At 41.5% G+C, this 26618-nt stretch overlaps 2 protein-coding genes across 7 annotated transcripts in view; one reads left to right on the top strand and one right to left on the bottom strand.

The window, feature by feature from the left end:
* Positions 1 to 670: 670 nt before the first annotated feature.
* On the top strand, positions 671 to 20596 carry LETMD1 (LETM1 domain containing 1). Of its 2 annotated transcripts, XM_081316626.1 has the most exons (9): positions 671 to 841; positions 4355 to 4506; positions 6032 to 6147; positions 8691 to 8773; positions 10763 to 10949; positions 14617 to 14718; positions 15603 to 15755; positions 16484 to 16580; positions 19349 to 20596. In XM_081316626.1, the coding sequence occupies exons 1-9, from the start codon at positions 693 to 695 to the stop codon at positions 19420 to 19422; spliced, it is 1113 nt and encodes a 370-aa protein (XP_081172752.1). In that variant the 5' UTR covers positions 671 to 692; the 3' UTR covers positions 19423 to 20596. The 2 variants fall into 2 exon arrangements, with proteins under 2 accessions (XP_081172752.1, XP_081172753.1); XM_081316627.1 differs by lacking the exon at positions 16484 to 16580.
* The window catches only part of CSRNP2 (cysteine and serine rich nuclear protein 2), a 50033-nt gene continuing 37697 nt past the window's right edge, over positions 14283 to 26618 (bottom strand). For 4 of the 5 annotated variants that reach the window (XM_081316622.1, XM_081316625.1, XM_081316624.1 and 1 more), the window contains one exon: positions 21176 to 26046. In XM_081316622.1, the coding sequence (XP_081172748.1) occupies positions 25150 to 26046 (897 nt within the window). In that variant the 3' untranslated portion in view covers positions 21176 to 25149. Of the gene's footprint in view, positions 14727 to 21175; positions 26047 to 26618 lie in introns of those variants that run through there. The other variant, XR_014024983.1, reaches the window with a different exon arrangement.

Here is a 26618-nt window from a genome sequence, read left to right as displayed (position 1 = left end):
ATATGGAGACACTGGTGAGAAGTGCAGAAATGACATGCAGCATTTGTAATAGTGGTATGGAGAAGCAAATTTCACAGATGTAGATTGCTACTTTGAACATTACTGTGGAAAGTTATCCTGTGGATAGCAAAATTCAGATGTTGTCAAGAGTACAGCAATCAAAGTTAATGGATACATTCTGAAGTCATTATATATGCTCTCTAGTCTATACCGGTAGTAATATCTTTATCTTCTTCTCCTAAGTATCTTGTGCATGGATATCTTTGTGGCTATTTGTTAATTATATCCTTTTTGATAAAAAAAGTGCATTTTTTATGTTGTAAACAATGATTCAAGAAAAAAATAATTAGAAAAGAATTAATGCTACGATTGCCTTCCGGTCCTGCTGCCACCTTTTTCATTTCAACTTCCTCCTTCTTTGCTTCCTTTCTTCCTTCCTTTGAGGAACTGACCACTCTATATTTCACCCAGTGTACTTTCGCAGAAAACAAACGAGAGAGAGAGAGAGAGAGAGAGAGAAAAGCCGACGTTCCGGTTGCGTCTTGGCCTCACGTGTTCGTGAGGAAGGGCATTGGGTCCTTTCTCTTTCCGTAGCCGCTTCTTCCGCCCGGGGTTGTCACGTGAGCCACCTGACAGCTGAGCGCGCGTGCGCCCGAAAGCCCAGCCCCCCCCCTTCGCCTCTTTCGGCGGGCATGGCGCTGCTGTTGCTGCTGCTGTCTGGCCGGCGTGGCGGCGGCGGCGGCGGCTTGCGTTTAGGACTTCGCCGAGCTCCTGTACTCGCTGCTTCCCTTCACCGGGCTTTACGGCCACCAGAGCCTCCCCCGTGGCCGGCCCTGAGGAGGTGAGAATCTGGGAGGCACGCCGGCTTCTTGGAGGCTCCCGCTGGAGCCTGCGAGAGAGAGAGAGAGAGAGGCATGGCGGCAGCCGCCGTCTGCATATTCCCTTCCTTGTAGGTCTCCGTGTCTCTTCCCGGGCTTCCATGCAACGGCCCCCTTCGTGCTGGAGGCGAAGGGAAGATGCAGGACTTCGAGTGCCGCTTCCCCTCCGCCGCAAAAGCAACCCCTCTTAAGTTCTCAGCCAGGGACGGTGTGGGTGGAAATGGTCCTGCTCCGTTTCGGTTAAATCAGGGGTCTTCAAACTTGGCCCTTTTATGACTTGTGGACTTCAACTCCCAGAATTCCTCAGCCAGCAAAGCTGGCTGAGGAATTCTGGGAGTTGAAGTCCACAAGTCATAAAAGGGCCAAGTTTGAAGACCCCTGAGTTAAATCTCCACCTCAAGAAAATTCTGCCCCCGATTACCCTTTCAAGGATTCGAGGAAGAAGGGAGAGGCTCAGAGGAAGGCAGCGAAGGGTGATCCGGACAGACCTACCCAGAGAGGAGATTTTATTTATTTTATTTTATTTTATTATATTTGTATACCGCCCTTCTCCCGAAGGACTCAGGGCGGTGAACAGGGCAATACATGTTAAAAAACAAGAATACAAAAGTTAAAAAAAAAAGATTAAACAAGATGCCCCAAAACTATAACAATAAGTTAAGTTAAAATACATAAAAAACAATAAAACCCAAACCCATCACCCATCAGGACAGGCCGGCTTGTTCGAACAGGTAAGTCTTTAGATCGCGCCGGAAGGAGCGAAGGTTGGGCGCCATCCGGAGCTCAACCGGAAGATGGTTCCATAAATCCGGCTCGCCCACAGAGAACGCCCTCCCCCTGGGGCCACCAGTCGACATTCTTTGACCGGTGGCACCCTGAGGAGGCCCTCTCTGTGGGAGCGCACTGGGCGGAGGGAAGTTGAAGCCGGCCGCAGGTGCTCCCTGAGGTATTCCGGACCCATGCCATGAAGGGCTTTGTAGGTCATTACCAGCACCTTGAATCTCACCCGGAAGACAACTGGGAGCCAATGCAGCTCGCGGAGCAGGGGTGTAACATGGGAGTATCGGGAGACTCCCAACACAACTCTCGCGGCTGCATTCTGTACCAGTTGGAGCCTCCGAGTAGTCCTCAAGGGCAGCCCCATGTAGAGAGTGTTGCAGTAGTCCAGACGAGAGGTGAGTGACTGTACGCAAGGCATCCCGGTCTAGATAGGGCCGCAACTGGCGCACCAGGCGAACCTGGGCGAAGGCCCCCCTAGTCACATTTACTATATGGTCTTCTATATATGGTTCTACTATATGGTCCCTAGTCACATTTACTATATGGTCTTCTAAAGAAAGCTGTGAATCTAGGAGGACTCCCAAGTTGCGAGCCCTATCTACGGGGGGTAATAACTCACCCTCCATAGAAAGAGATGGAATATTCTGAATATCCCGAGATGCTGGTACGCACAGCCACTCAGTCTTGTCAGGGTTGAGTCGAAGCCTGTTCCTCCCCATCCAGACCCGAACCGCCTCCAGGCAACGGGACATCACGTCGAGGGCATCACTGGGGTGGTTTGGGGTCGAAATGAAAAGTTGGGTATCATCCGCATACTGATGACACCCAACTCCAAAACCACGAATAATCTCACCCAGCGGCTTCATATAGATGTTGAACAGGAGAGGCGAGAGGACCGACCCCTGAGGAACTCCACAAGCGAGAGGCCTCGAGGTCGACCTCTGTCCCCCTGCCAACACCGACTGCGAACGTCCCAGGAGATAGGAGGAGAACCACTGAAGGACCGTGCCTCCCACTCCCAATCCCCTGAGACGCCGCAGCAGGATACCATGGTCGATGGTATCGAAAGCCGCTGAGAGGTCTAATAGGACTAGGACAGAGGAATATCCCCTGTCCCGAGCCCTCCAGAGATCATTCACCAGAGCGACCAATGCCGTCTCCGTGCTGTACCCGGGCCTGAAGCCCGATTGGTACGGGTCTAGATAATCTGCTTCATCCAGAACCAGAGGGAGCTGGTGCGCCACCACGCTCTCAACAACCTTCGCAAGAAAGCGAAGGTTGGAGACCGGATGAAAGTTATTTAACAGCTGGGTCCAAGGCAGGCTTCTTGAGGAGAGGTCTCACCACAGATAGGAGCTGTGCATGTGCAGCCTGGAGGAAAGGTGGCTTAAGGCGGCAGCCCATCGCATCCTTTGGGTGTGTGAATGGAGGAGGTCTCAGGGACTAGTTTTCTTCGGTTCCAGAGTACAGGTAGTCCTCGACTTTATGGCAGTTCCTTTTAGTGACCGCTCAAACTTACAACGGCACAGAAAACAATGTGACTCGGGACCAGTTTTTGCAGCATCCTCATGAACGTGGGATCAAAATTCAGACGCTTGGCAACTGGCTCGTACTTAGGACCGTTGCTGTGTCCCTTTTGGCGACCTGACAAGCAAAGTCAATGGGGAAGCCAGATTCACTTTATCAACCAGGTTACTAACTTATCAATTGCAGCGACTCGCTTCATGACAACGAGAAGGTCGTAAAATGGGGCAAAACTCACCTAACAAATGTCTTGCTTAACAACAGAAATCTTGGCCTTGATTGTCATTAAATCGAGGACTACCTGTACAACATACAGGATAATGGGTTTACGTTAGAGTACAGGTGTCAAACTGGATCGCGTCAGGTGTCAAACTGGATCGCGTCATGTGACGTAGCACGGATGTTTTTTTCCTTTGTGAAACGGGTGGATGTGGCCTGTAGGTGACGCATCTAGCTCACGGGCCACCAGTTTGACATCCCCGAGTTAGAGGAAGGAAGATTCTGCTTTCTGACGATAATTGCTATTCAACAGTGGAACCAATTCTTCGAGGGCAGGTAGGCTCCCATTTGCTGGATGTGTTCAAAATAAAGGCTAGACATCTTGGGTAAATAAAACTATAGGTACTCCACTTATAATTATGTATGAGCTCCGTGAAAATGTGTTCCCACCTTTTTTCACTGTGGGCATAAAATATTAATTTTAAGCTGTACTGTTTGAAACATCAGTCAGAGATAGTTGTTCTCCATTATTCTGCTATAACTACAATAGATCAGATGGTCGGCAGTTTGGCGGGTCGATTCCGGAGTGCCACGTAACAGAGCGAGCGCCTGTTACTCGTCCCAGCTTCTGCCAACCTAGCAGTTCGAAAGCACGTAAAAATGCAAGTAGAAAAATAGGGACCACTACATTGGGAAGGTAACAGCGTTCCATGCGCCTTTGGCGTCTAGTCATGCCGGCCACATGACCACGGAGACGTCCTCAGACAAGCGCTGGCTCTTCGGCTGTGAAATGGAGATGAGCACCGGCCCCTAGAGTCAGAAACGACTAGCACGCATGTGCGGAGGAACCTTTACCTTTACCTAACTACAATATTAAAGTTGTTTCCATGTGAGCTAAACGGCATAAAAGAGATACATGACAATACAAGTGCTGAATTTGGATGTCCTTTCAGACTTCCAGTGTGCCATTTTTCTTCAAAAGCAAACTCAAACAAGCTTGCCTCTGCTTTGGTTTCCAAAATCAAATACCTGAATCAGAAATATGAAAGATGTTTGGAAAGGAGATTCCCACGTTTCTATCAGCTGTATTCAACATTTTTAAAAGGTGAGTTTTCATTTAAAAATATAGTGTATAATTTCAGTGAAAAGGCAACCCAGGAACGTATGTCTTAATTTTTGTAGTATGCAAAATGTTTTAAATGGAAGGTGCCCTGTTTCAGGTTTCAAATGAATTGCACTGATGGAAGTGTGCCAAACAGAATTGCTTTAAAACGAGATGGGCTGCAAATAAATTTAATAATAAGATAGCTCTCTTTTAAGCTTTTTGGAACAACCTCAACACTTAATTGAAATAGCTTTTTGTATGTAAAACAACCATTTCAAAATAAAAATGGAGTATTTCTGCATATTATTCTATACGCTAAACTGGGGTTTGGGAAACAAGTGCTGATATTAATTATAATAATTGATTATATATGCAGCATTCCAGATAAATGTACCCAATTCCAGTGTAATGGAAGATTCTCGTGCTTGTTGTTCCCCTTCCCAGTTCTTTTAGATTTACAAGGAAAGTGCTAAAAATGCCTCCTTCCAATTTGAATGGAACAATTCATTGTAATGCTCAAGAGTCTTATTTGAAACTACAATTTGATCCTGACATGTTCACAGGAACATCTTTAAGCTTGGAAGTCCTAGGTAATTGTTAATTCCTAGAGGAAGAGGGAGAAAGAGAAGAACGAATAAGTGAGCTTAAGGCTTCCAACAGTTTGTTCTTTTTAATAAAGATATGTGTTTTATTAAATCTGAATTAGTCTAGCGTCTGATCTGAGGAGGAAGAGATGAATATATGAGCAATATGTTGACATTCTGAAGGAAACTGTATTTGTGTGTGTATGTGTGTTTATAAAATTTCTTTTAGGAAAGAAGTGGATTTTGCAGAATGACAAGGAACGAAAGAGGTCTTGAGCTGAAAGAACACATAGAAGAAGGATAGCAAGCATAGGTGTATGGCTCCTGATTTCTCAACAATTTTCTCTCATTCCTTCTAAGAAAATAGTGATATCTATAGTCATATCAGTAGTGTACTATAGATATAGGATACCTTACAACAGGGCTGAATAAGCTTATACTACGAAGACTATTATCAATGCTACTATACTGCATTTCTGTGGCATGCCCTAATATTAAATCAGGAGGGAAACAGTTAGATGGCCAAGATTGTTTAGGAATTGAACAAGAAAGTAAAAATAGGCCCTGAAATCAATAAACACAAGGAACTGTATGTCTGTGGAGATTCTCCACAGGGGTCATAGGGGTCTCAAAAAGTGCTTTTCAAAGGGCAACTGAACTGGTTTTTTCCTTGAAGAAAAAGAAGATATTTTGCTTCTCATCCAAGAAGCTTCCAACTGATGAAGTTTCTTGATGAGAAGCAAAATGTTTTCTTCTTTTCCCTCAAGGAAAAAAAAAAACAGTCCTTCTGCCTTTTGAAAAAGCACCTTTGAGACAAGGAACTGTGACATTTTTTTCTAGAGAGGAATGGATAGTGATATTTTCAGATTAAAATAACTATATGAAAAACAACAACATGAAAGTGGAAGTGAAATCTGAAAATAACTATATATTCCGTTCAGGCTTACAGGTTTTCTTTTCAGAAGCAAAAGAAATAAGAAAAATAAAGGCAGATATGTCAAATAAAAATATCCAGTTCCATCAACTTCCATACAGGGAAATGGAGAGACTAAGACAGGTAGGTTTGCATTCCATGTTCTCTTTTTCCTATTGACTTTCTAATGCTTAAATTGCACTAGATGTTGGAGTTAACAAGTTAATTTTAGGCAGCATTTAGTTCCTGCACTTCCACAACACTATTCGCACACGAGGAATTATCTTTCATAGTACCTATCTAGTACACTTCTTTACTTGTATGTTCAAGGATTTTAACAAAAACGATCTACTTGAGGTAATGAGAAATATATCTGTGCTGGAAACCTGTTTGCTTTAGTTTGATATAGTGTTTTATAGATGATCCTCTTTTGAAATGATCATAAATCAGTCATTAGTATTCTTTTTCCTTTTTGAGGCTCCATTCATTCAGCAATAATTTGGAGTCTGTCTTGTGATTAGGGACAAAGCAAGCAGCAGATGGGGCTAGAGTTAAACCAGATATTTATTTATTTATTTATTTATTTATTTTTATTAAATATATAAAGCCTGACAGTTATTTTCTGACACATCTTACATTTTTCCAAAGCTGTTGGCTGGAGGAAAACAACTGACTGTTCTTATCAGAGGTCTGGACTGATTTTCGCACAGAATTTTGAAATTAGGGCATGGAACTCACGACATACAGCCTCAGGGCTGACCTAGATTCCTGGCATAACCATCAGGCATAAACCACGTCTTAAAACCGCAGTGACTTATGTTCACACAATGCACCCAGTGAAAATCCAGCCTACCATACAATGATCTTATGTCCTAACCACCGTTCAGACTATAAGTAGTGGAGCAGAAAATTTAAATTAGGGCAACCTGGAATGTTCTGGCTATAATTTAGAATACAGATATTCCTTGGCTTAACCAGTTGTTTAATGACTTTGGATTACAATGACTTTGGAAGAAAAAATGCTTTATGGCCTGTAAAGTAGTTCCATCTGTCATAAAATGTGCAACATGCACCCACACCCATTATGTCACATTATTGCATCTGGGTGCTTGGCAATCTGTTTGCACTTATGTGTAAATGGGGGGGGGAGTTGACCTCAGCAGGGAGCTTTTTTCACTCCAGTTACTTAATCCATGATAACATCCCGGTGATGCTTAATGACCATAACTGGGAGTGCCAAGATTGTGGTCATTGAGTGAAACAGTCTTTGTGGGCATCTCGCTTAGCATCCTCATTGCTCAACAACTGAGATTGCAGTCCCGATTGCCATGGACATCCTGTATTGTGTGAATCCAAACAATTAATCGCTTTTTAATCTTGGTTAAATTAATCATGATTTATAATAACGAATAACTATATGCCATGGGCAGTAGTTGTATATAGTAGTCTCTAACAGCTTTAAGTTGATTAATAGATACTTTCTGAAAAGGGTTAGAAAGTGAGACTTGAGAACTTAGTGTCCTTTAAATGACTCCGCTGTGGTTTAAGCAAGAGGGCCTAATCCCTTCATCTCCCATTGCTGGAACCTGTAGAAGGCCACTGTCTTGGCAATCTGCTTGTGAGGGGCAACTATTCAGAGCACACGTGGGTGTCTCCCATCTTCTCCTTCTCTGGAGATAGTCCAAAGAACTGGTCTACTCTTTAGTCATCAGTCATCTTCAGTTTGCCAAGCCTCCCCCAAAAGTCCAAACTCAGTACTTTCATCTTTTCTTTATCCTACTTAACAGTACTTTCACATTTGAGTATGGCACCGCTAACAACTATGCAATAGAAATAAGTAATCGCTTTATTTCAGTCATCAATCAGCATACTATAACATTCAAGAATAAAATTATAGCCATCCCATTGTTTTAGTAGTCTAACTCAGGACTCCTTAAAGTGGTCATAACTGACCTCTCCCCAAGGGCTTTTGGAACTGCCAAAGGATCAATAAATAGCTGGGGATCAAAAGGAGGTCTGTAAATAACTCGGCTCAATAGGTAATCAATACATGATGAAAAGCCAATTTTTTGAAGCATGTGTAGAGTTCCATGCCATTCCTACTCCTGAAGGTTATTTGGCTAGTGGAAAGACATTGTTACTCAAGGTTGGATGGTCACCTGCCAGTGAAAGTGGGCTTGAGTTGTCTCTGTTATCGTTATTCATAGTACTATGGTACTAAATTATTTTCTTATAATAAATGTTTGGGGATCGATGAACAATCTGAAACTTCGTCGATCAGTGAGCTGAAGAGCTTAGGGACCCCTGACCTGTATGCTAAAAGAATTGACTAAAATTTAGATCACTAGCAAAAATCATGATAGGGTGACCACTAAGCGTATGTTTTGAAAGACAAAAGTGAATATAAAAGAGATAATTTGGGTAAAATTGTAGAATTTATGAAGTTAAAGTAGCCATCACAAATTATAAAATCACTATCACTAAAATCTAGAGGTAAACTAATTTAATATCACTATTGTAACTAGCAACTATAAGAGGGTGGTATAAAATAGAAGTTTGTAAATGAATTACAATAACTTAAAAGGCTAAACAGCCAATAATGACCAAATGTAATATCTGGTTTCCTGCATTGTTGAGGGGGGTCTCTAGCAATTAATAATAATGATAACTATGCATTGTTCCTCTAGTTTCGCAGGGATCTTATTAAAGCCATTCCTGTTGGGATTCTCTCTCTTCCACCTTTCGCCAACTATTTCGTTCTTTTGCTTATGTAAGTAGAATCTTGTCTCCACCTAGATCCTTAACATTAACTGGGAAAATTAGGACTGGGATTAGAGATTTCCAAAAACAAAAACAAAATTCTAGGGCTAAAATCTAGAATGGCAAGTTGAAACAAGATTCCAGAAGTCAACCATTTCCATATGGTTGTCAAGAAAATTACATGGACATGAGCTTCACACAAGTAGATATTTATTTTTATATTAAGTATGCCTGGAAATTTTGGCAGGCAACAGGAATGGATTTTTTTCTCATCAGTGTTTACATGCAGAATTCCTGATTTATGGAATAGGGTTGTTAGCTTGTATTTTAGCAGCTACAAAAATAAATTGTAGAAGAATACATTTTAAAAATCATAAAATTGTTCAGACTTAAGTATTTTCAGTCTGGGCACATAGTGAGTTACAATCCCATGTTTTCACATATATCCTGATGCTAAGACTACAAATAATAATCATATGTTTTGCAGCATTTCTGGAGAGTAATTTGGAATACAGCCTTTTTGCCCTCTCTCCTGTCTTTTGACATAATTGCTAAATGCTTTAAAATGCTCATTTTTTTTAAAGATTGGAAGATGTTTAAGGGGGGGTGGGGGGGGAAAGGTGTGGGCAAAACCCATATCTCAATAGGTCATTCTCCTGCCTTGTTGACCAGAGAAGGCCCTTGGCTTTCATAACTGTTTTTGAAAATGTTAGATAAAAGAAGCATGAATAGGGTGAATTTGTTCTCACTTTCACCAGCTCAATATGGCTGGATAGCAGGGCAGCTTAGCCTTGCAAAACATTGTAGGTTTTCTTTACAGAAAAGGAAACAGGACATGAAAATGATTACCTTTAGCAGGTTTAGATTAAAATATGATTAAAGGCCACTCTGTCTACTGATAAAGCCTGTGACTGCTCAGCATAGGTAAAGGTAAAGGTTCCCCCGCACAGGCGTGCTAGTCGTTTCTGACTCTAGGGGCCGGTGCTCATCTCCGTTTCAAAGCCGAAGAGCCAGCGCTTGTCCGAGGACGTCTCCGTGGTCATGTGGCCGGCATGACTAGACGCCAAAGCCGCACGAAGCGCTGTTACCTTCCCACCGTAGCGGTCCCTATTTTTCTGCTTGCATTTTGACGTGCTTTCGAACTGCTAGGTTGGCAGAAGCTGGGACGAGTAACAGGCGCTCACTCTGTTACGCGGCACTCGGGATTCGACCCGCCAAACTGCCGACCTTTTGATCGACAAGCTCAGCGTCCTAACCCACTGAGCCACCGCAATATATTCCATATTCCATAGAATATGGAATATATTGCCTACAACTGGTGTATTTATTAAACCTTCTTCATGAGTGCAGGATGGCTTACAAACAATATTAAAAGAAATACATTGGAAAACAAAGAGTAGTAAAACTGCAAAGCAGAACAAGACACAAATAAGAATCATATTTGCTATCAATGGAATTATCAAGGTAAGTCTGGCCTGGCGCCTAAGTTATGACATCTGGGAAGAGAATTCCAAAGGCTGGAATTTTCCAAGTAAACTTCCTCCAAGACTGAGGAAGCAGATCTCAGAAGGTTATTTGTATTGCCAGATCGGATCCTATATGATAGAAGAAGCCTTATTGGATATGTTGACAATATAAGTTATCATGTTCTTTTTCTTAAGTAGTTTTTCAGCAGTCCTATGAAGATAACTTAAAAATGGGCAAGCCAAACCTGGTTAAATTTCCAAAAGTAGGGTTCCACAGGATTTCGAGTTGTCAGGGCCATGGTTACGGTTGCAAGACTGCTGGGTTTTTTTTTAATCCCCTCAGCGGAAATTATCAAGTAAAAGCTTACACTATGGGTGGAAGCTGTAAAATCCATTTCTTGATACAACATTTGGGTTTCCTTGGCCTAAATTGGATTGTATAATGTATAATGCACGTACTCCTAAATTTGTATTTGTTGGTTGTCTTGGTTTAGAAGTAAATCACTTCTTCCAAACAATTTCTCCTTCCCAAGGTATTTATTCCCAAGACAGCTCTTAATACGCCACTTCTGGACTCCTAAACAACAAGCTGAGTTTCTGAACACTTACCACACTATGAGGAGGGAGGCATATACTGAAGTGATTGATGGTCTAACACATCTATCTCACTTCCTAGATGATCCTCAGCTTCGCCAACGGATGCTCTATCTCTGCGAAAAGGTACCTCTTTCTCCAAAAACCTCCATTAATCAAGAAGCAATCCTGGATATTTTAAAGTGTTATTCTTAAAAAAAAACTTTTGCTTTTTTGTGTTTAATTCTTTTTCTTGCCACAGCATAGTTCACATATAGTAAGCCCGTTTGCCTAATTATGTTTTGCTAAATTGCTACTCTATTTTATAGTGCAGTCCAGGTAGTCCTCAACTTACGACAATTGAGGCCAACATTTCCATTGCTGAGTGAGGCTGTTAAGTGAGTTTTGCCTCATTCTGCTATCGTTTTGCCACAGTTGCCAAGTGAATCCTGTCATTAAGAGAATCTGTTTTCCCCCATTGACATTGCTTGTTGGAAGCTGGCTGGGAAAGTTACAAATGGTGATCACACGACCCTGGGACAATGCACACGTCATAAGTGCATACCAGTTGCCAAGTGCCTGGATTTTGATCACGAGACTGGGGATTCTGCAATGGTTGTGTGAAAAGTCACTTGCTTCAGTGCCGTTGTAACGTAAAGCAGTCACTAAACAATTGTGATTGAGGACTGCCTGTACATTCTTGCAATACTTGGGTTCAGAGATTGTGCTAAACTAGGAACAAGTAGGCCATATCTTGTACAACATGTGAACAAAACTGGATAATCACTTCTCTGCATCTTTTCTAAAGCATAAGGAAACACTCCTAGTCAAGGAGAGAAGCAACCTAGAACTAAGGAGAAACTTCCTGACACTTAGAACAATTAACCAGTGGAACAACCTGCCTCCAGAAGCTGTGAATGCTCCAACACTGGAAGTTTTTAAGAAGAGACTGGACAGCCATTTGTCTGAAATGGTATAGGGTTTCCTGCCTGAGCAGGGGGTTGGACTAGATGACCTCCAAGGTCGCTTCCAACTAGTACTACTACTACTACTTTTTTTATTAAAGAGTTTTACAAAAACAAAATTTTACAATATATCCCCAAATCCCCCCCACCCCAAACCCGCCCACTTCCCCCCCACTTCCCAGAGCTAAATACAGGATTATAGTTATAATAATCATATTCTAAATAAAAATTATATATAATATACAATTAACCAAATTCATAATGTGCTTTAACTCCCCTTTAACATAACTACATACGAAGTACCAATAACAATATCCCACTAAAATCTACTCATAAGCTAAATGGAACTTTTTAGTCCCATATTTGTTCTGAATATAATCTATCCATCTCCTCCAAACTGAAATATATCTTTCTTGTGAATGATCTTTCAAGTAAGCAGAAATCTTAGACATTTCTGCAAGATTCGAAACTTTAAGCACCCATTCTTCTATAGTAGGCAAACTCCTTCTTCCAATATTGTCCCACCAGTAACCGTGCTGCTGTTATCATATTCAACATCAAATTAGTTTCTTTAACATCACAATCTACAACAATACCCAATAAAAACAATTGCGGAGAAAACTTTATCTTTCTCTTAAAAATCTTTTGAATGTTCCACCAAATTTTAATCCAAAAAGCTTTTATATTTCTACAAGTCCACCACATATGAAAATAGGTGGCTTCTAAACTACCACATCTCCAACATTTAGACTGTAAATTGGGATACATGTTAGACAACTTCTTGGGATCCAGATGCCATCTATAAAACATTTTATAAAAATTTTCTCTTAAGTTTTGAGCCTGAGTAAATTTAACATTTCTGACCCAAATTATCTCCCAAGTGTCCCAACGAAATTGGTTCCTGAATATTTTGTGCCCACTTTATCATACAATCTTTAACTAATTCCGTTTCCGAATCCAATTCAATTAAAGCATTATATATCCTCTTTATATGTGCACAATTTAAATCTCTAATTTGTTTTACTAAGTTTTGATCTGTAATTGTGATGCCAACCTTTTGGTCTAACTTCCACCTAGCTTTCAATTGGGTATATTGAAACCAAGAGTAACTTATGTTTTCTTGTCTTAACTCATCTAATGATTTAAGTTGCCAATCATTCCTTTGCAATCTAAGTAGTTCCTTATAAGAAACCATATCCAAACTCACTCCCATAGATACGCCCTCTATCGCATGTCCAGGAATTCCCCAAATCGGTATTTTATAATTTAACTTATAATAATACTTTTTCCAGACACGCAATAAAGCACTTCTAAGAATATGGGATTTAAAAACCCTGTCCACCTTCTTATCGTAAAGCAAATATGCATGCCATCCATATACCAAATCCCATCCCTCAAGATGAAGTATTCTCTTATTAGTTAAATTAAGCCAATCACTAACCCACGTCAAGGCAACCGCATCATAATACAACTTCAAATTCGGCGCCTTGAGTCCCCCTCTTTCCCTAGCATCTTGTAAAATCTTAAATTTAACTCTTGGTTTTTTCCCCGCCCAAATAAATTTATTAATACCCTTCTGCCATTGATCAAGGTTGGCATCCTTTTTCAGTATAGGTATCATTTGAAACAAAAAGAGAAACTTTGGCAGAACATTCATTTTAACAACTGCAATTCTTCCCAGTAATGATAATTGTAATTTTTTCCAATTATTTAAATGCTGGGAAAGATTGAGGGCAATAGAAGAAGGGGACGACAGAGAATGAGGTGGCTGGATGGAGTCACTGAAGCAGTATGTGTGAGCCTAGATGGACTCCAGAAGATGGTAGAGGACAGGAAGGCCTGGAGGAACATTGTCCATAGGGTCGCGATGGGTCGGACACGACTTCGCAACTAACAACAACAACCTTCAACCATAGTGTTTCATAATTATTCTTATACAATTTTACATTTGAAGCTGCAATATATACTCCTAAATATTTAACCTTTTTCACTATTTCAAAACCTGTTAATTTAGATAACCTATCCCTTTCACTCATAAATTCTTAGATAATATCTTAGTCTTATTACTATTCACCTTGAACCTAGAAACCTTACCATACTGAGTTATAATTTCCATAACGGTTGAGATACTGTCACAACCAAGTCATCAGCAAAAGCTCTCAATCTATAATCATTCTGTTTTATTTTAATTCCCTTTATCATAGAGGACTCCCGAATTTTAATTAATAAAATCTCTAATGTTAAAACAAACAATAATGGTGATAGGGGGCATCCCTACCTCCAAGGTCGCTTCCAACTACTACTACTACTACTACTACTACTACTACTACTACTACTAGTTGTTGTTGTTGTTGTTATTATTATTATTATTATTATTATTATTATTATTATTATTAAATTGCTCTTACACAAGATACATTTTTCCATTAATATGCATGCAGGTGAGTCTGTGGCCAAGTGGATAGACAATCCTATATACTTCATCTCATGTAGGCAAAAGCGTAAGAATGTTTCTGTTATTTAGTGGTTTGACACTGTTGAAAAGACACCGTGCAGATGCACTCATAATGGTTTATAAAATAATGTCAGCATACATTATACTGGAAAGAAACAGATAAACATATTCTGGTAGCATCTAGTCTTACATGCTGCAATTGTAAGGAGGTGCCAACCAAGGTGGGTTGGGAGGACTTTAATATTCACATTTTCTGATGCGATGAGGCAGAATTCGGTTAAATGGTAAAGAAGAGTCTGGTGGGAAGAGGTGTGAACACTTGTGGTAGTTGTGCACAGGATCAGATCCTACTTTATACTTGGGAAAATTACTTTTCTGTTTCTTAATCTCCAAGGTTCAGGAAGGATTTCATCCAGATGTAACAGAACTTAAAGCTGTGAGGACTTTATTTGTGGGGCATCCCTTTGGTATCCAACAGCTCACGGTTCAGCATGTGGTAGGTGCCTTTTAAGGAATGAAATTAAGCTTTAAGAGCCTTGGTGATGCAGTGGTTAAAATGCAGTATTGCAGGCTAACTCATTGCTCACTGTCGGGAGTTCGATCCTGACCGGCTCAAGGTTGACTCAGCCTTTCATCTTTCCAAGGTCAGTAAAATGAGGATACATATTGTTGGGGCCAGTATGCTGACTCTGTAAACCTCTTAGGGCTGTAAAGCACTATTGAAGCGATATATAAGTGCTATTGCTATTTAATCAAAGAAAACATCCAACTTGGAAACCGCTTTTAAATCTTGTGTTTGAGACAGAAAAAAAATGAAACGTTGACTTTGGGATTTGCTAACTAGATAAGTTTCTTGTTAAAGTAATGGCTAGTAGAGGCTGTAATGTTTTTATTCTACTGCCCTGGAAAGACTTGGAAGTTATTGCTTTTTTTTTTGCTTCTTTCCCTTTACCCCACTTTTCTCTCTCTCTTCCACCCCTTCCCTATTTTCCTACCATCTTTCACTTGTATATTTTTATAAGTTTAATAAAAATTATAATCTTAAAAAAGGAATGAAACTGTTAACTGCTTGAAAGCCTAATTGTCCCTTTATGATGAATTTGTTAACTACCATTTGCTTTTTCTGCTCACATGTTTTAGCGGAAAGGCTTGAAAAAACAGAAAATTAAATCTCTTCCCACTTAAAAATCTTAAAACTCCACTTTCAGTAATGGCTTGGATTTAAGTCAGGATGTGATTGCATCTGCCACCGTTGTTCATCCTTCCTGCCTTGTCCACAGGCTAAATTTTTTTTTCCCAGAAATGGAGACTCGATGATAAAACATTTTGATCTGAAAGCCTTGGTGCGCTTGAATGCTATCTTTGCCTTGTTTTCCTCAGAAAGTTCTGAGTCGTGTTTTGCTCCTGACGCCTCGCTTGCCATCTTTCTTCCTGAGAAATCGCTTGAGGAGCCATCTCTCTGAGCTGCATTATCTGGACCAAGCAATGGTGAAACTTGGAGTAAGCCAGCTGACTGAAGAAGAAGCGCAAGCAGTAAGATGATTGGGCTTTGCGGTTAACTGGGGACTAATTACTTTTCATCTGCTGCCTTAATCCTGATAAGCACTGGGCACTTGACAAATGAGTAATAGTCAAAGTTACCAGTCTCAAAACCGATATAGACTTTCTATGACCTACAATGTGGTGGGTTATTCAACAAACCACGTATAAATTAGTTTAGCATATTGTGGGCACTATCTTACCTTGCTTTTAGTTGTACAGGAATGCTGGGGGAATGGAGGGGTATGTCTCCCTATCCATCTTCGCAGCTGAGAGAGGGTACAGTAATTCTGTAGGGCTAAGCCAGGGGTAGGCAACCTCGGCTCTTTTATGACTCATGGACTTCAACTCCCAGAAATCCTGAGCCAGCTATGCTGGCTCAGGAATTCTGGGAGTTGAAGTCCATGAGTCATAAAAGAGCCAAGGTTGCCTACCCCTGGGCTAGGCATATAGACAACACTTAGCGGGATTAGCTCCTTTTCCCAATGGCCCTAAATGTACTGAGTATTAGCCTGTCAAAAATATCAGTAAAATTCCAAAGGCCAAGCTCCATTTGGGGCTGTATGCAAATTGAGGGCTATATGCCTCTGATCTAGAACATTATATGTCAAAGCAGGGCATCGACTAATGGAACACCAAGACGGCCGTTTCTTGGATTCGGTGATTCTTTGTGAAATGAAAGCATCTTGCTGCATTCCAAGGGGTCCCTCTGATTTTTGCAGGCATGCTATACCCGTGGCTTGAATTCCGTTCATCTTGATCCAGATGATTGTCGGGTCTGGTTGAACCAGTGGCTATCACTCTCCTGTTCACTAAGAGGTAAGATTGGCTGAACTATTGGAAGGACGATTAGTATTACAACTATTCTGGAAAATTTCTCCCATCAAGAATGCACACACACACCCCTCCCTGCCTAACTAGGTGTCTGTGGAAATAAAACCTGAAAAAGGAGCTAACCATAGATCAGTCAAGAATATTAAAGTAGAATCTCTTAATAATTAAAAATATTATTGCTGAGTTATTGTGTCACAAACTGTACTGATCATAAGCCATACCACAGTGACATAGTCCTCGATGATATTTGAGATTGGAATTTCCATCACTAAGTGATATCATAAAGCAATGTCATGGGACCAAATTGCTTAGCAAAGGCAATCCTGGCAACCTTGTTGCCATTGTTAAGCAAGGACCTCCCCACAACTTCTCGCTGGTTTCCAGCAACCAAAGTCAGTGGGGAAGCCGGCAGGAAGTTGCAAGTCCCACGTAGCTCACAAACAGGCCAGCGGGCAGCTAAGCGGCAGCTGGGGAAGGTTGTGTGAGTGTCAAAAGTGGCTGCTGCCACGTGGAGTGTACACGGGTAGCCAGCACAGTGCCAACCTAGTGCATCTGGCTGCTGCTGAATGGAGGAGACTTACCCCAGCAACTTGCAATCTTTCCTTCCTTCATTGACTTTGCTTGTGGAAAGCCACAGGGAAGGTTGCAAACGATCATGTGCCCATGGGATGCTGCAACTATAATTAATGCAAGACGGTTGCCGAGCGCCCAGTTTACAGCAACATAGCACAGAGGTGTTGGGGCAGCCAAAATGCTGACTGGTCGTAAGCGGACTCATTTCAGTGCTGTTGTAACTGAAGGGTTGCCGAATTAGTGGTTTTTAATCAAGGATTACCTATAGAAAAAACTTGGGATTTGGAGTCAGATAAATAGTATTGTATACCACACAGCAGAAGAGAATTTCTTTGGGATATTAGCTTGGTATTACTGGGATGAAAAACCTTAATTTTCTGAAGTTCCAAGCAAGGAAATTCTCTGCAGTGGTAAATGGCAGACATTAAACAAGCAACTCTGAAAGAAGTTGGGAAATTGCGGTGGAAAATGGGGTTTCTCCTAACAGTCCACAAATATATAAGTAATGCAGGTAGTCCTCGACTTACAATCACAATGGAGCCCAAAATTTCTGTTGCTAAGCAAGAAAGTTGAGTTGTGCCCTGTTTTATGACCTTTTTTGCCATAGTTGTTAAGCAAATCACTGTAATTAAGTGAGTCATGCGGCCATGAAATGAATCTGGCTTCCCCTATTGACTTTGCTTGTCAGAAGCCAGCTGGGAAGATTGCAAATGGTGAGGACATGCAACTGTCAAGCACAGTTGTCAAGTGCTTGAATTTTGATCATCGGACTTGGGATGCTGCAACTCATGTGAAAACTGGTCATAAATCACTTTTTCAGTGCTTCTTTTAATTTCAAATCGTAACTGAATGGTTGTAAGCTTGAGGACTATTTGTATCTGTATATATTGTCAGTGGAGTTCTTGGAATGCTTTATCTCATCTAGTCTCCATTTAACTGTTTCAGTTTTGTGTGCATAGTATTTAAGATGGATCATTATAACATTTAACTCGGCTAGGTGACATCCTGAACTTTTGAATGCTCTTCTGTTTTAGTTTAATAAATGACACTAAATGAAAATCTCAGTTTCCATTTTTAATAAAATCTAAGGCTTCTGACCAGATGAAAGTCTTCAAAGATCAAAATCCCAAGGGAAGAACCCAGTTAAGGAGAACTTAGCTTAGTTTGGTGTCTTTTATGCCCTCCTTTCTCATTAATATGTTGTCTGATCTCCATTTTTCTTCATGTCTTATTTAATCTTATAATAGGGATTTTTTTTAAAAAAGGAAACTCATTATATGTTCAATTGGCAGTATGACATGTGATACTTCGTGTGGCAATATAAACTCAAAAAAGAGAAGAATTCCAGTCATTTACAATCTTAAAAGTTGTTAAAGGGGAGGAGTATACAAAACAAAAAATAAAGGTTGGCTGAAAAATACACAACTAATACTTCTGTAGGCTTGGTTATGCAGAGGATAAAAACTTGTCACATTTTATTTCTTGAAATACACAGTCCACATTCTTGTTCAGGGAGGTATAAAGTGGTTGACTCTTTTTAAAAAATAGATGTAAATAATTTAAATGTGAAAGGCATCTAACTGAAATAGTTCAAAGCAGTAAACCAGTACCATGAAGAAAAAACTCAAAACTGTAGCTGGCCCCACAAAAGTTTTTAACTAATTCATATATACTACTTTGGGGCAACATGGGCCATTTCTCTATGTAATGAGTATCAAATTGTGGTGGGAATTTGTCATGTCAGAAGTTGTGATGCTGCTACAAATAAAAGTTAATAGAAACAAATGGACTGATGCATTGCAAGGAGGCGGTTGGCAGAGAGAAGATTGTTGTAAATAGAAAAATGCATAGACTAATAGCAGGAAAGATGAGTGAGTGTTCTGGCAGTAAAAATAGCGAAGTTCTTAACTGTAGAAACATAGCAAAATTAAAATTGTGTTTAACCTTCTGACCCAAAATAATTTATGTTTAAAATGAACGGGCTTTCTCAGATTTATTGAGGATGCAGTAAATGAGGCAGGTAAGTCTTGTTCTTCCTAATTTTCCAGAAGGGGTCATTCTAAACGGAGGCTGTCTCCTTCCTATTTCTATGTCAGAACAGCTGTTTGCAATCAAAGTTAACGGTGTTAAAATGTTTATGAATATAATCCAGTGCAATAGAAGGCTATTATTTTTTTCAGATTCTGAGACTTCGCTCTTGGCACATGCGATGGTTTTACTTTCTACCAACTTCACTCCTTCCTCTAAGAGCTAACCGGAAACAACCCCTTCTGGATTATTGAATATGCTGTATAGTGACTTTTGGCTGAACCAGAAAGGGGAATAGTTTTCTTTTCATTGACTTAAAAAAAAGAAAAGAAAAAAGGGTGTGTGTGGAGGCAAGAATCCAGCAGAAGAAACTCCAGTGAATTTGTTAGTGTAGAAGTGACACTAGAAGAAACACTGAAAAGTGAATAAAATTCTCCCACTCATTTTGAGAGAAGACACTTGCTAAGCTAGCACAACAAAATACCTCTGCAGTATATTTCACTAACTTTGCATTTAAGCCTGGTTCGGTTATGACCTCACAGGCCCCTTTCTTGGATTGTCTAGACTCTAGACGTATAAGGCAGAACCGGTTGTTCAGACTTGTCAGTCCAAAGTCTTGCTAATGCTTGAGGCAAACTCTTCTGCTGGAGAGAGACATCTACTCGTTCAAATGGCTACAATGAAGTTTGTTTCACATTAGCCAGGAAGTGGTACAAATATATAAAAAAGAATGAACAGTTGCAGAATACACATGGGTACAATGCAGGGTATTAGCTAAATGTACACTGTTACCACTTTCTATGATTTCAGTCTTGCCAGCTAAAGGGGAGGAGATCCACATGTCTTAATGTTTGTTTCTTCCATCCCTTTTGTCTTAAAATGTTCCAGGGACTGTATTTCTCTCCAGTTATGGAAATGTTAAGAGGCCAGTATTGAAGCCTTTCTCCATCTGGCTGTATTACCCACACCCACAGACACATACATATCCTTTTTCTCCTTTTTGATGCTGGTTTTGTGGGACTTAGTGGTAAAGGCCCAAGGCAGCAAAAGACTGGGAGGGCACAGCTGAGATAGCACCGCTCACCCCTAACAAAAGGGAAGACTCAATCTTCTGTGGTCTCTCTCAGGAGCCGTAAGATTGCAAGGATTATTATTTTTTAATTATGAAGCGTAGCAGACTTGAAAAATCCTTTTGGGGGTGGGTGGGTGGGAAGGAGAGGATAAAAAAAAGACTGCATGTTGTATACCAGAAGCTGGTATTCTGGATGGAATGTGTAAGCTGAGGAAGTCTATTTGAGCTAATCATAAAATGTGTGAGAAATGTGTATATTACATGTATTTTACTTGAAAGATAAATGTTTACCATTAAAGATGGCAAGATGGCTAACATTAAAAAATAATCTAATTGTGGAGTCTTGAAGTCATTCTATTAACCATATCACTATTATGACTTCCCTTGAGCACCCGAGCTTGAGTAATAAATTACTGGAGCCACTAAAGCTATCCATGTTTTCCCCTATAAAGTAATCAATGACCACTAAGATCATGACCCAAGTCTTTGTTGTGTACACCTTACTCCAAGTAATATGACCAGTCTTTTTGAAATAAAATCTATGCAAGAGAATAAACCCCTCAGTGCGTGAAAAGTGTTTTCCATAAGGTTTCACTATGAGAGAAATCGATAGATTTGTCAGAAAGCAAAATTAAGTCAAACTGCAAAAGCTACCTTAGAGGGTGACATCTACAATGATCCAATGCAGGAGCTCCCCATTATGATGAAACATTGCGCATACTTTGATATTGTTTAGTTCCTTTAGACAGGAAATGATTTGTTTTACAAATGCAGACTCTGCAAGTATTAATCATGTTGCACTTTGGCTAAAAGCAGCTGTGAAAAATACCAGAAAATGTGCATGTACATGGAGTCTGTAGCTGTACAGAAGGCAGCTACAATTTTGAGAACAAAAATCACTTAAATGTAAGTTTACGCATTTATTTTGTTTTTACACTTAAATATCCTCTTTAAATACAGCATTGTCACAATGAAAAGAACGTAAGAGGCAAAACAAAATGTAAAGGACCTGACAAGCTTTGGATTCACATTGAAAATGCCACCTGTGTATTTCCTGCAGGAAAGCAGAGTTATGAAGTTATCAGTTGCAAGTGACAAGAGGACAGGGCTAATACCAATTATATCAGACCAGGGCTTCATTAATAGAAGTCTCTTCCAGGTAGTAAAAGGGCTGTCCTGTAAACAGTTGAGTAGCACCAAGAGAAGGGAAGGGAAGGGAAAACAGGTGAATGTACCACCACATCAGAGTAAGAAAGATAGTTTTGTCATTAATAACAAAATGGAGGCAGGCAAGAGAAATAGGCCTTTTTGCATTAAAGAACGTTCTTCAAAACATAAGAAGCCCAGCCTCTACTACAGGATTTAGAAATAAAATTCTGTCATTTGAGATCAGTGCCCTTTCTTTTTTCATAATGCTCAGGAAGGAGTGTTCCCCCCCCCAGCCATTTTTCTACAAATAGCTATTTAATGTCTTCTTCTGTCATAACTAAGCACTCTCATAGAAATGAAAGCCAGTGTAGCATTTAATAGTTCAGATGCTATGCTGAGTTTCTGTTTTCTTCCCTGTTACCTACACCTCTGGGTAAGAATGTAGTATTTTAGTACTTGGTCTCTACCAAGCCATTACATTAATCATTGCATTCCGGAATGTCAGTCACGAGAAATGTTTCTGCACTATAAAAATGGAATCCTGGTATTTAAGTGTGAAGCTGCTTCCATTTTCAGAAATTGTATCCCACCAAACCATCTGTCAGTATTGGCAGGTGGCCAAGGGGTGCAACAGCTTAAGCACTCAACAGGAGGAGATTCTTATTACTGCCAGATCCACAAGAATTGAGGTAAGCCCCATTTAAAAACTTGATTCTAGAGCTGATCGTGCCCAATCCCCAGAATAACACCATGCAGTTAAAGGCAGCAAACCTTTGGCTTTAGCCACTTACTTTAGAGCAGATCTGCTACACAATGGTTCCTAATGCAGGGCTATAAAGAGTATAGCTGGAACAATGGAGGAATAATATAGGAAAAAGACAAGTGCATCTTGTCCTGAAACAAACCTACAGCTACCTATGTCACTGTACTTGTGTAAAAAAGCAACTATGGGGTCAGTGTTATAAATATCCAAGGTGCTTCCAAATAGAGAATTTTGTAAGAAATGCCTTCTCTTTAACCTAGATACCTACAACGCTATGTATCTGATGTAGGAGGAAATTTTTCTATTTTGTTTGATTCAGATGCGAAGAGCACTAAATTTGCTAGTGAGAGTTGCATCTGGAATCAGCTGCCTTGAAAATAAATCTAGCCTTTTATAGCACCATTTGTTTTGTAAACTACAAATGTGAGAATTAGGAAAGACACCAATGGACCCTCAAACCCAGGAATAGTCTTGGGGTAAAGCAGCATGGAATAAAAGCCTAAACACCCCCTCAGGAATGAGACCAGTGTATAGGAAGGTGAAGAGGTGTGTGTGTGTGTGTGTGTGTGTGTGAGAGAGAGAGAGAGAGAGAGAGAAAGAGATATGCAACAAGGTGTGTGGCGTTTTAAAGACAAAAGGACGTATTAAGGCTGCACATTCATCCTCTTACATTTTAAAATGTACAAAGGAGACATCTGCCCACTAAACATGGCATTGCTTCTAAACAATCCCCTGAAAGAGGTAGCGATGAGAAAGCAATTAAGTAGTTAGTAGTCTGGCAAAGTACAGGAGCCCTGGCTGTATACTATTTGCCAATTGGCACAAAGAGAGCTTGGGTGAGATAAGGTGAAAATCAGACAGGAGTTTAGTGCTGAAGTCTTTGCATCTATTCTGAAGCCTGGAATGGGCTGAAATGGTGTTACGTGTCAATAGTTATAGTCTTTCTCTGCTGCCGCCTACACAGCATTTGCTTGTGTTTACTTTATCTTACACAGAGTCACTTTCAGGAGAATAGACTTTTCTGGATCCATTGGCAGCACCAATTGCTCCTCACCGCTGGTTAACAGCCAAGATTTTTAAAGTTAAGACTTGGCTTGTTCTGCCTACTCCCAAGCAGCTTTGCAATTAAGGGACATAAGAAGTCCCCAACCCTGTTAAATCTTTCCAGATTCAGCATCTCGAAACTTACACGGCCCAGCATTTATATAGATCTAGTTATATGCCTGAAAAGCACAAACACCTATTTAAGTTCTGATGGTGCTTGTATTATTTCTCAGCCGGGAGGTAGGTTTTGATGAGGATATACATCCCTGCAAAGGCTACTTGAATCCCACCCTCTCTTGCGCATGAGGAATGATAGGTAACTTGAATTATCCAGAAGCTTTTGTGCAAGTCATTGTGAGCCTTGAGCAGTCTGAAAAAAGAAAGATTCCTAAAATACAGGGAAACCAGTTCTTGCTAAGCCCCAGCCCGCTTAAGAGATACACCACAGGGTATGAGCTGGGTCAGAATGATTATCTGCTGTTTACCAGAAGGTAGAAGAAGAAAAGGATGTCCGGTTAGCTGGAAGAGAAAAGTGCTTTTGTTACCCTAGATTGGTCCAGGGGCAGACTGGCAGCTTATAACGGCGTCCTTTCTTTATTCTAAGACCAATTGGAACAATTGACACAGTTCACTGGGAGGGGGATTGCAGGTGCCACCTTATTGCACATTTACTGACCCTTAATGCTCGTGACCCAGCAGGCTGCAGTTTTACTGCACACAGACTCCGTGCCCTTTCAAGTCGTCCGGAATGCTAGGTTGCTAAGCAAGACGCAAGGGGACAGAAAGCTTTCAACGTCACCTCCAAATTCTTGTGCAACTAGAATGGGAAAGACTGAAGTGAAAAAGGGAAAACCGATTCATAAAACTATGAGGCAAAAGGTTAAGCACTTTGTAGAGTTCTCTGCCCACCCAAAACTGGCAGTTATTTTCAGAAGAAAATTGGATCCCACCTGATCCTAGGGCATTCAGTGTTTACCGAATCAGATTCCCCCAAAGGGTTCTAATCGGAGGTGACAAGACTGCAGCTCAGGATCAGAGAGTCAGCGACAAGTCTCGAGTCACATCATGTCCGTAAACATTCAGCATTTTTTTTTAATAAAAAAAGTTAATTTAAACTTAAATCAGTTCCCAGCCAAGGCCAGCAAAAAGGGCCATGAACACGTTTGGGTGAAGCTGCTGGCGGGGGGGGGGGGGCGGCAGGGCAGAGGCGCCAGGATGAAAATTATTTTGTACGACAGTTGCATGCCAAACTGTAGGTGTAAGCTAGTCATGATTGAAGTTAATTCATAGTGAGTTTAAAAAATATATGGGATCCTTCCAGGGAACGAAGGGCAGCAAATGTCACATAAATAAGAGGTTGCAGAGCTTAAAGCTGTGTAACTGGTTAGAGCAGTTCAAGCAAGTAAGGTCACCGTTACCAAGACACAGCACTGAAAGTGACAGAAAGGGACGGGTGGCGGCGGCGGCAGCAGCTTCACTTGGGATCAGCAGCTGGAGGGAGAGATTCCACCACGCATAGAGACTGATTGACGTCATGAAGTAGCAACAGCGTGTCCTCTTCTGCCTGCCCTCCAACCCACCCAGCACTTTAGAAAAGGCAGCTTTGCTCTATTGCTTCCATGAGACACATTCACGTTTGGTCCTTGTAGGGTGGAGTCCAGGCCTCCCCTACAAAGTCCCATCGCCTCTGGACGGGTCCAACCTCTTCAGAACCGGGAGGCTGCCCTACCGGGTGGACAGACCCTCCTGCTCTGAGGCAGCCATAAGTGCTCGTTTTAGGTCCTTATACGTTGGAGCCCACACAAAGCAGCCCCTCCTCCTTTCCCTCCCCCACCCAATATCAAAGAATTCCCAATGGCTGTGGCCATTTGATAAAAAACCTTTTTTGTCAATAAATAAACATCAAGGTGATGGGTTGGGAATTGTCACACGGTCAGAGAAGGGCCCAAAGAGCTCTCCTCAGAAGAGGGGAGCTCGCAGGCCCTCTCTGGAGATTGCGGCGCCATGTTCTGGGGCCGCAAACTGTCTTGTGGCACCTCTGTGTGGAGTGGCAAGCTTGGCAGAGGAATGTCAGGCTGACAGCTTTCAGAAGACAGGGGCTCAAAAGGCGCAGCGGCCTTCTCCGTTTCTACACTGCTGGTGGCTGTGGCTCTGCCACAAGACACCAGCGAAGTCACAGGGACAGAGTAGACGCTTAGCTCCTTCTCATCTGTGTAACGAGGGGTCCCCTCAGGCTCCTCTGCTCTATTTTCCCCCTTCACCCCCAGCACTGACCTTTGGTCAACCTGATAGTACACAACAGGCCCATTGTTCAAGTAGGGTTGGCTGCCCTCAGCTGAGCTGGCTTGCTCAGAACTGTCCGTGAAACACAGAACAGAGGAACCTGGTGGCAGCTGAGCTTGAATGAGGATTGGCGTGGCGAGGCTCGGGCACATCCCTTCGGAGACAGAAAGCGGCTCCCCCAAAATGCACACCCCCAGGCTTTCCATGCTGGAGCCACTGCTAGAGTCTTCCTCAGCCTTCAGCCGCTCCAACTCCTCGGCTGTCTGAAGATGCATGACCGCCGTTTCATTCTCCGCCATGAACTCCTGGAAATCCTGGGTCTCTGGGGACTGGCTTCCCAGCCAGTCACTGCCGGAGCTATGAGGGGTCTCTTCATCCAGAGTCTGGGCCCGGTTCACCTGCCGTTTATTCTCTAGCTCTAGTTTCATAATGGTGTGCAGGTAGTGAGTCCTCACCCGGATGGGATTGAATTCAATTCTCCCAGCCATATTCCCACAACCATCTCTGGAACAGCCGCATGGGAAGGACATTCGGTCCACCTAGGTGGGGGAAGCGAAGGACAGTGAAAACTGTGCCTGTGTGAGAACTGAGGAAGTGAATGGAAGGATGGAAGCTTGGCTAAAGTGAGAGCAAGTGAACAGATGGAAAATTTAAGTCAAATGGAAAACGTAAAATCCAGGTAAGCTGTTATCAAAAAAGCAACTGGCCAGATAGCCCTCCAGCAACCCAGAATCCCCCCCATTCAATTATTTTCCCCCCAGTTAACCTACCTATAAATCTTGCTATTTCAAGGAGAAATCAAAAGAAATAAAGAATGGCCCGGAGTGTGTCTGATTCGATCTATCGTGAAAGACAGAATGTGCTCTTTTGACACTTCATTTATCAAACGATCAAATGCTCTCTTCAGGATAAAAGCACTTTTAGGAAGGAGGATCTGAAATCCTTTACCAGAGCTAGCCATTTAGTATGCAAAAGCTGTGGTGCAAAAAGAGGCAGAGAAAGTGGGAGGGAATGACTTTGCCAAGAAAACATTAAGAGCAGGAATGCCAATGCACATTCCACGGGAAAAGCAAAATGCTACTGATGAGAACAAAGCAGAGCAGAGCATGAA

Source organism: Vipera berus (genome assembly GCF_964194415.1).
Source record: "Vipera berus genome assembly, chromosome: 2".
Taxonomy (NCBI): domain Eukaryota; kingdom Metazoa; phylum Chordata; class Lepidosauria; order Squamata; family Viperidae; genus Vipera; species Vipera berus.
The sequence above is the reverse complement of the archived record's forward strand: the minus strand, read 5'-3'. Positions and strand labels throughout refer to the sequence as shown.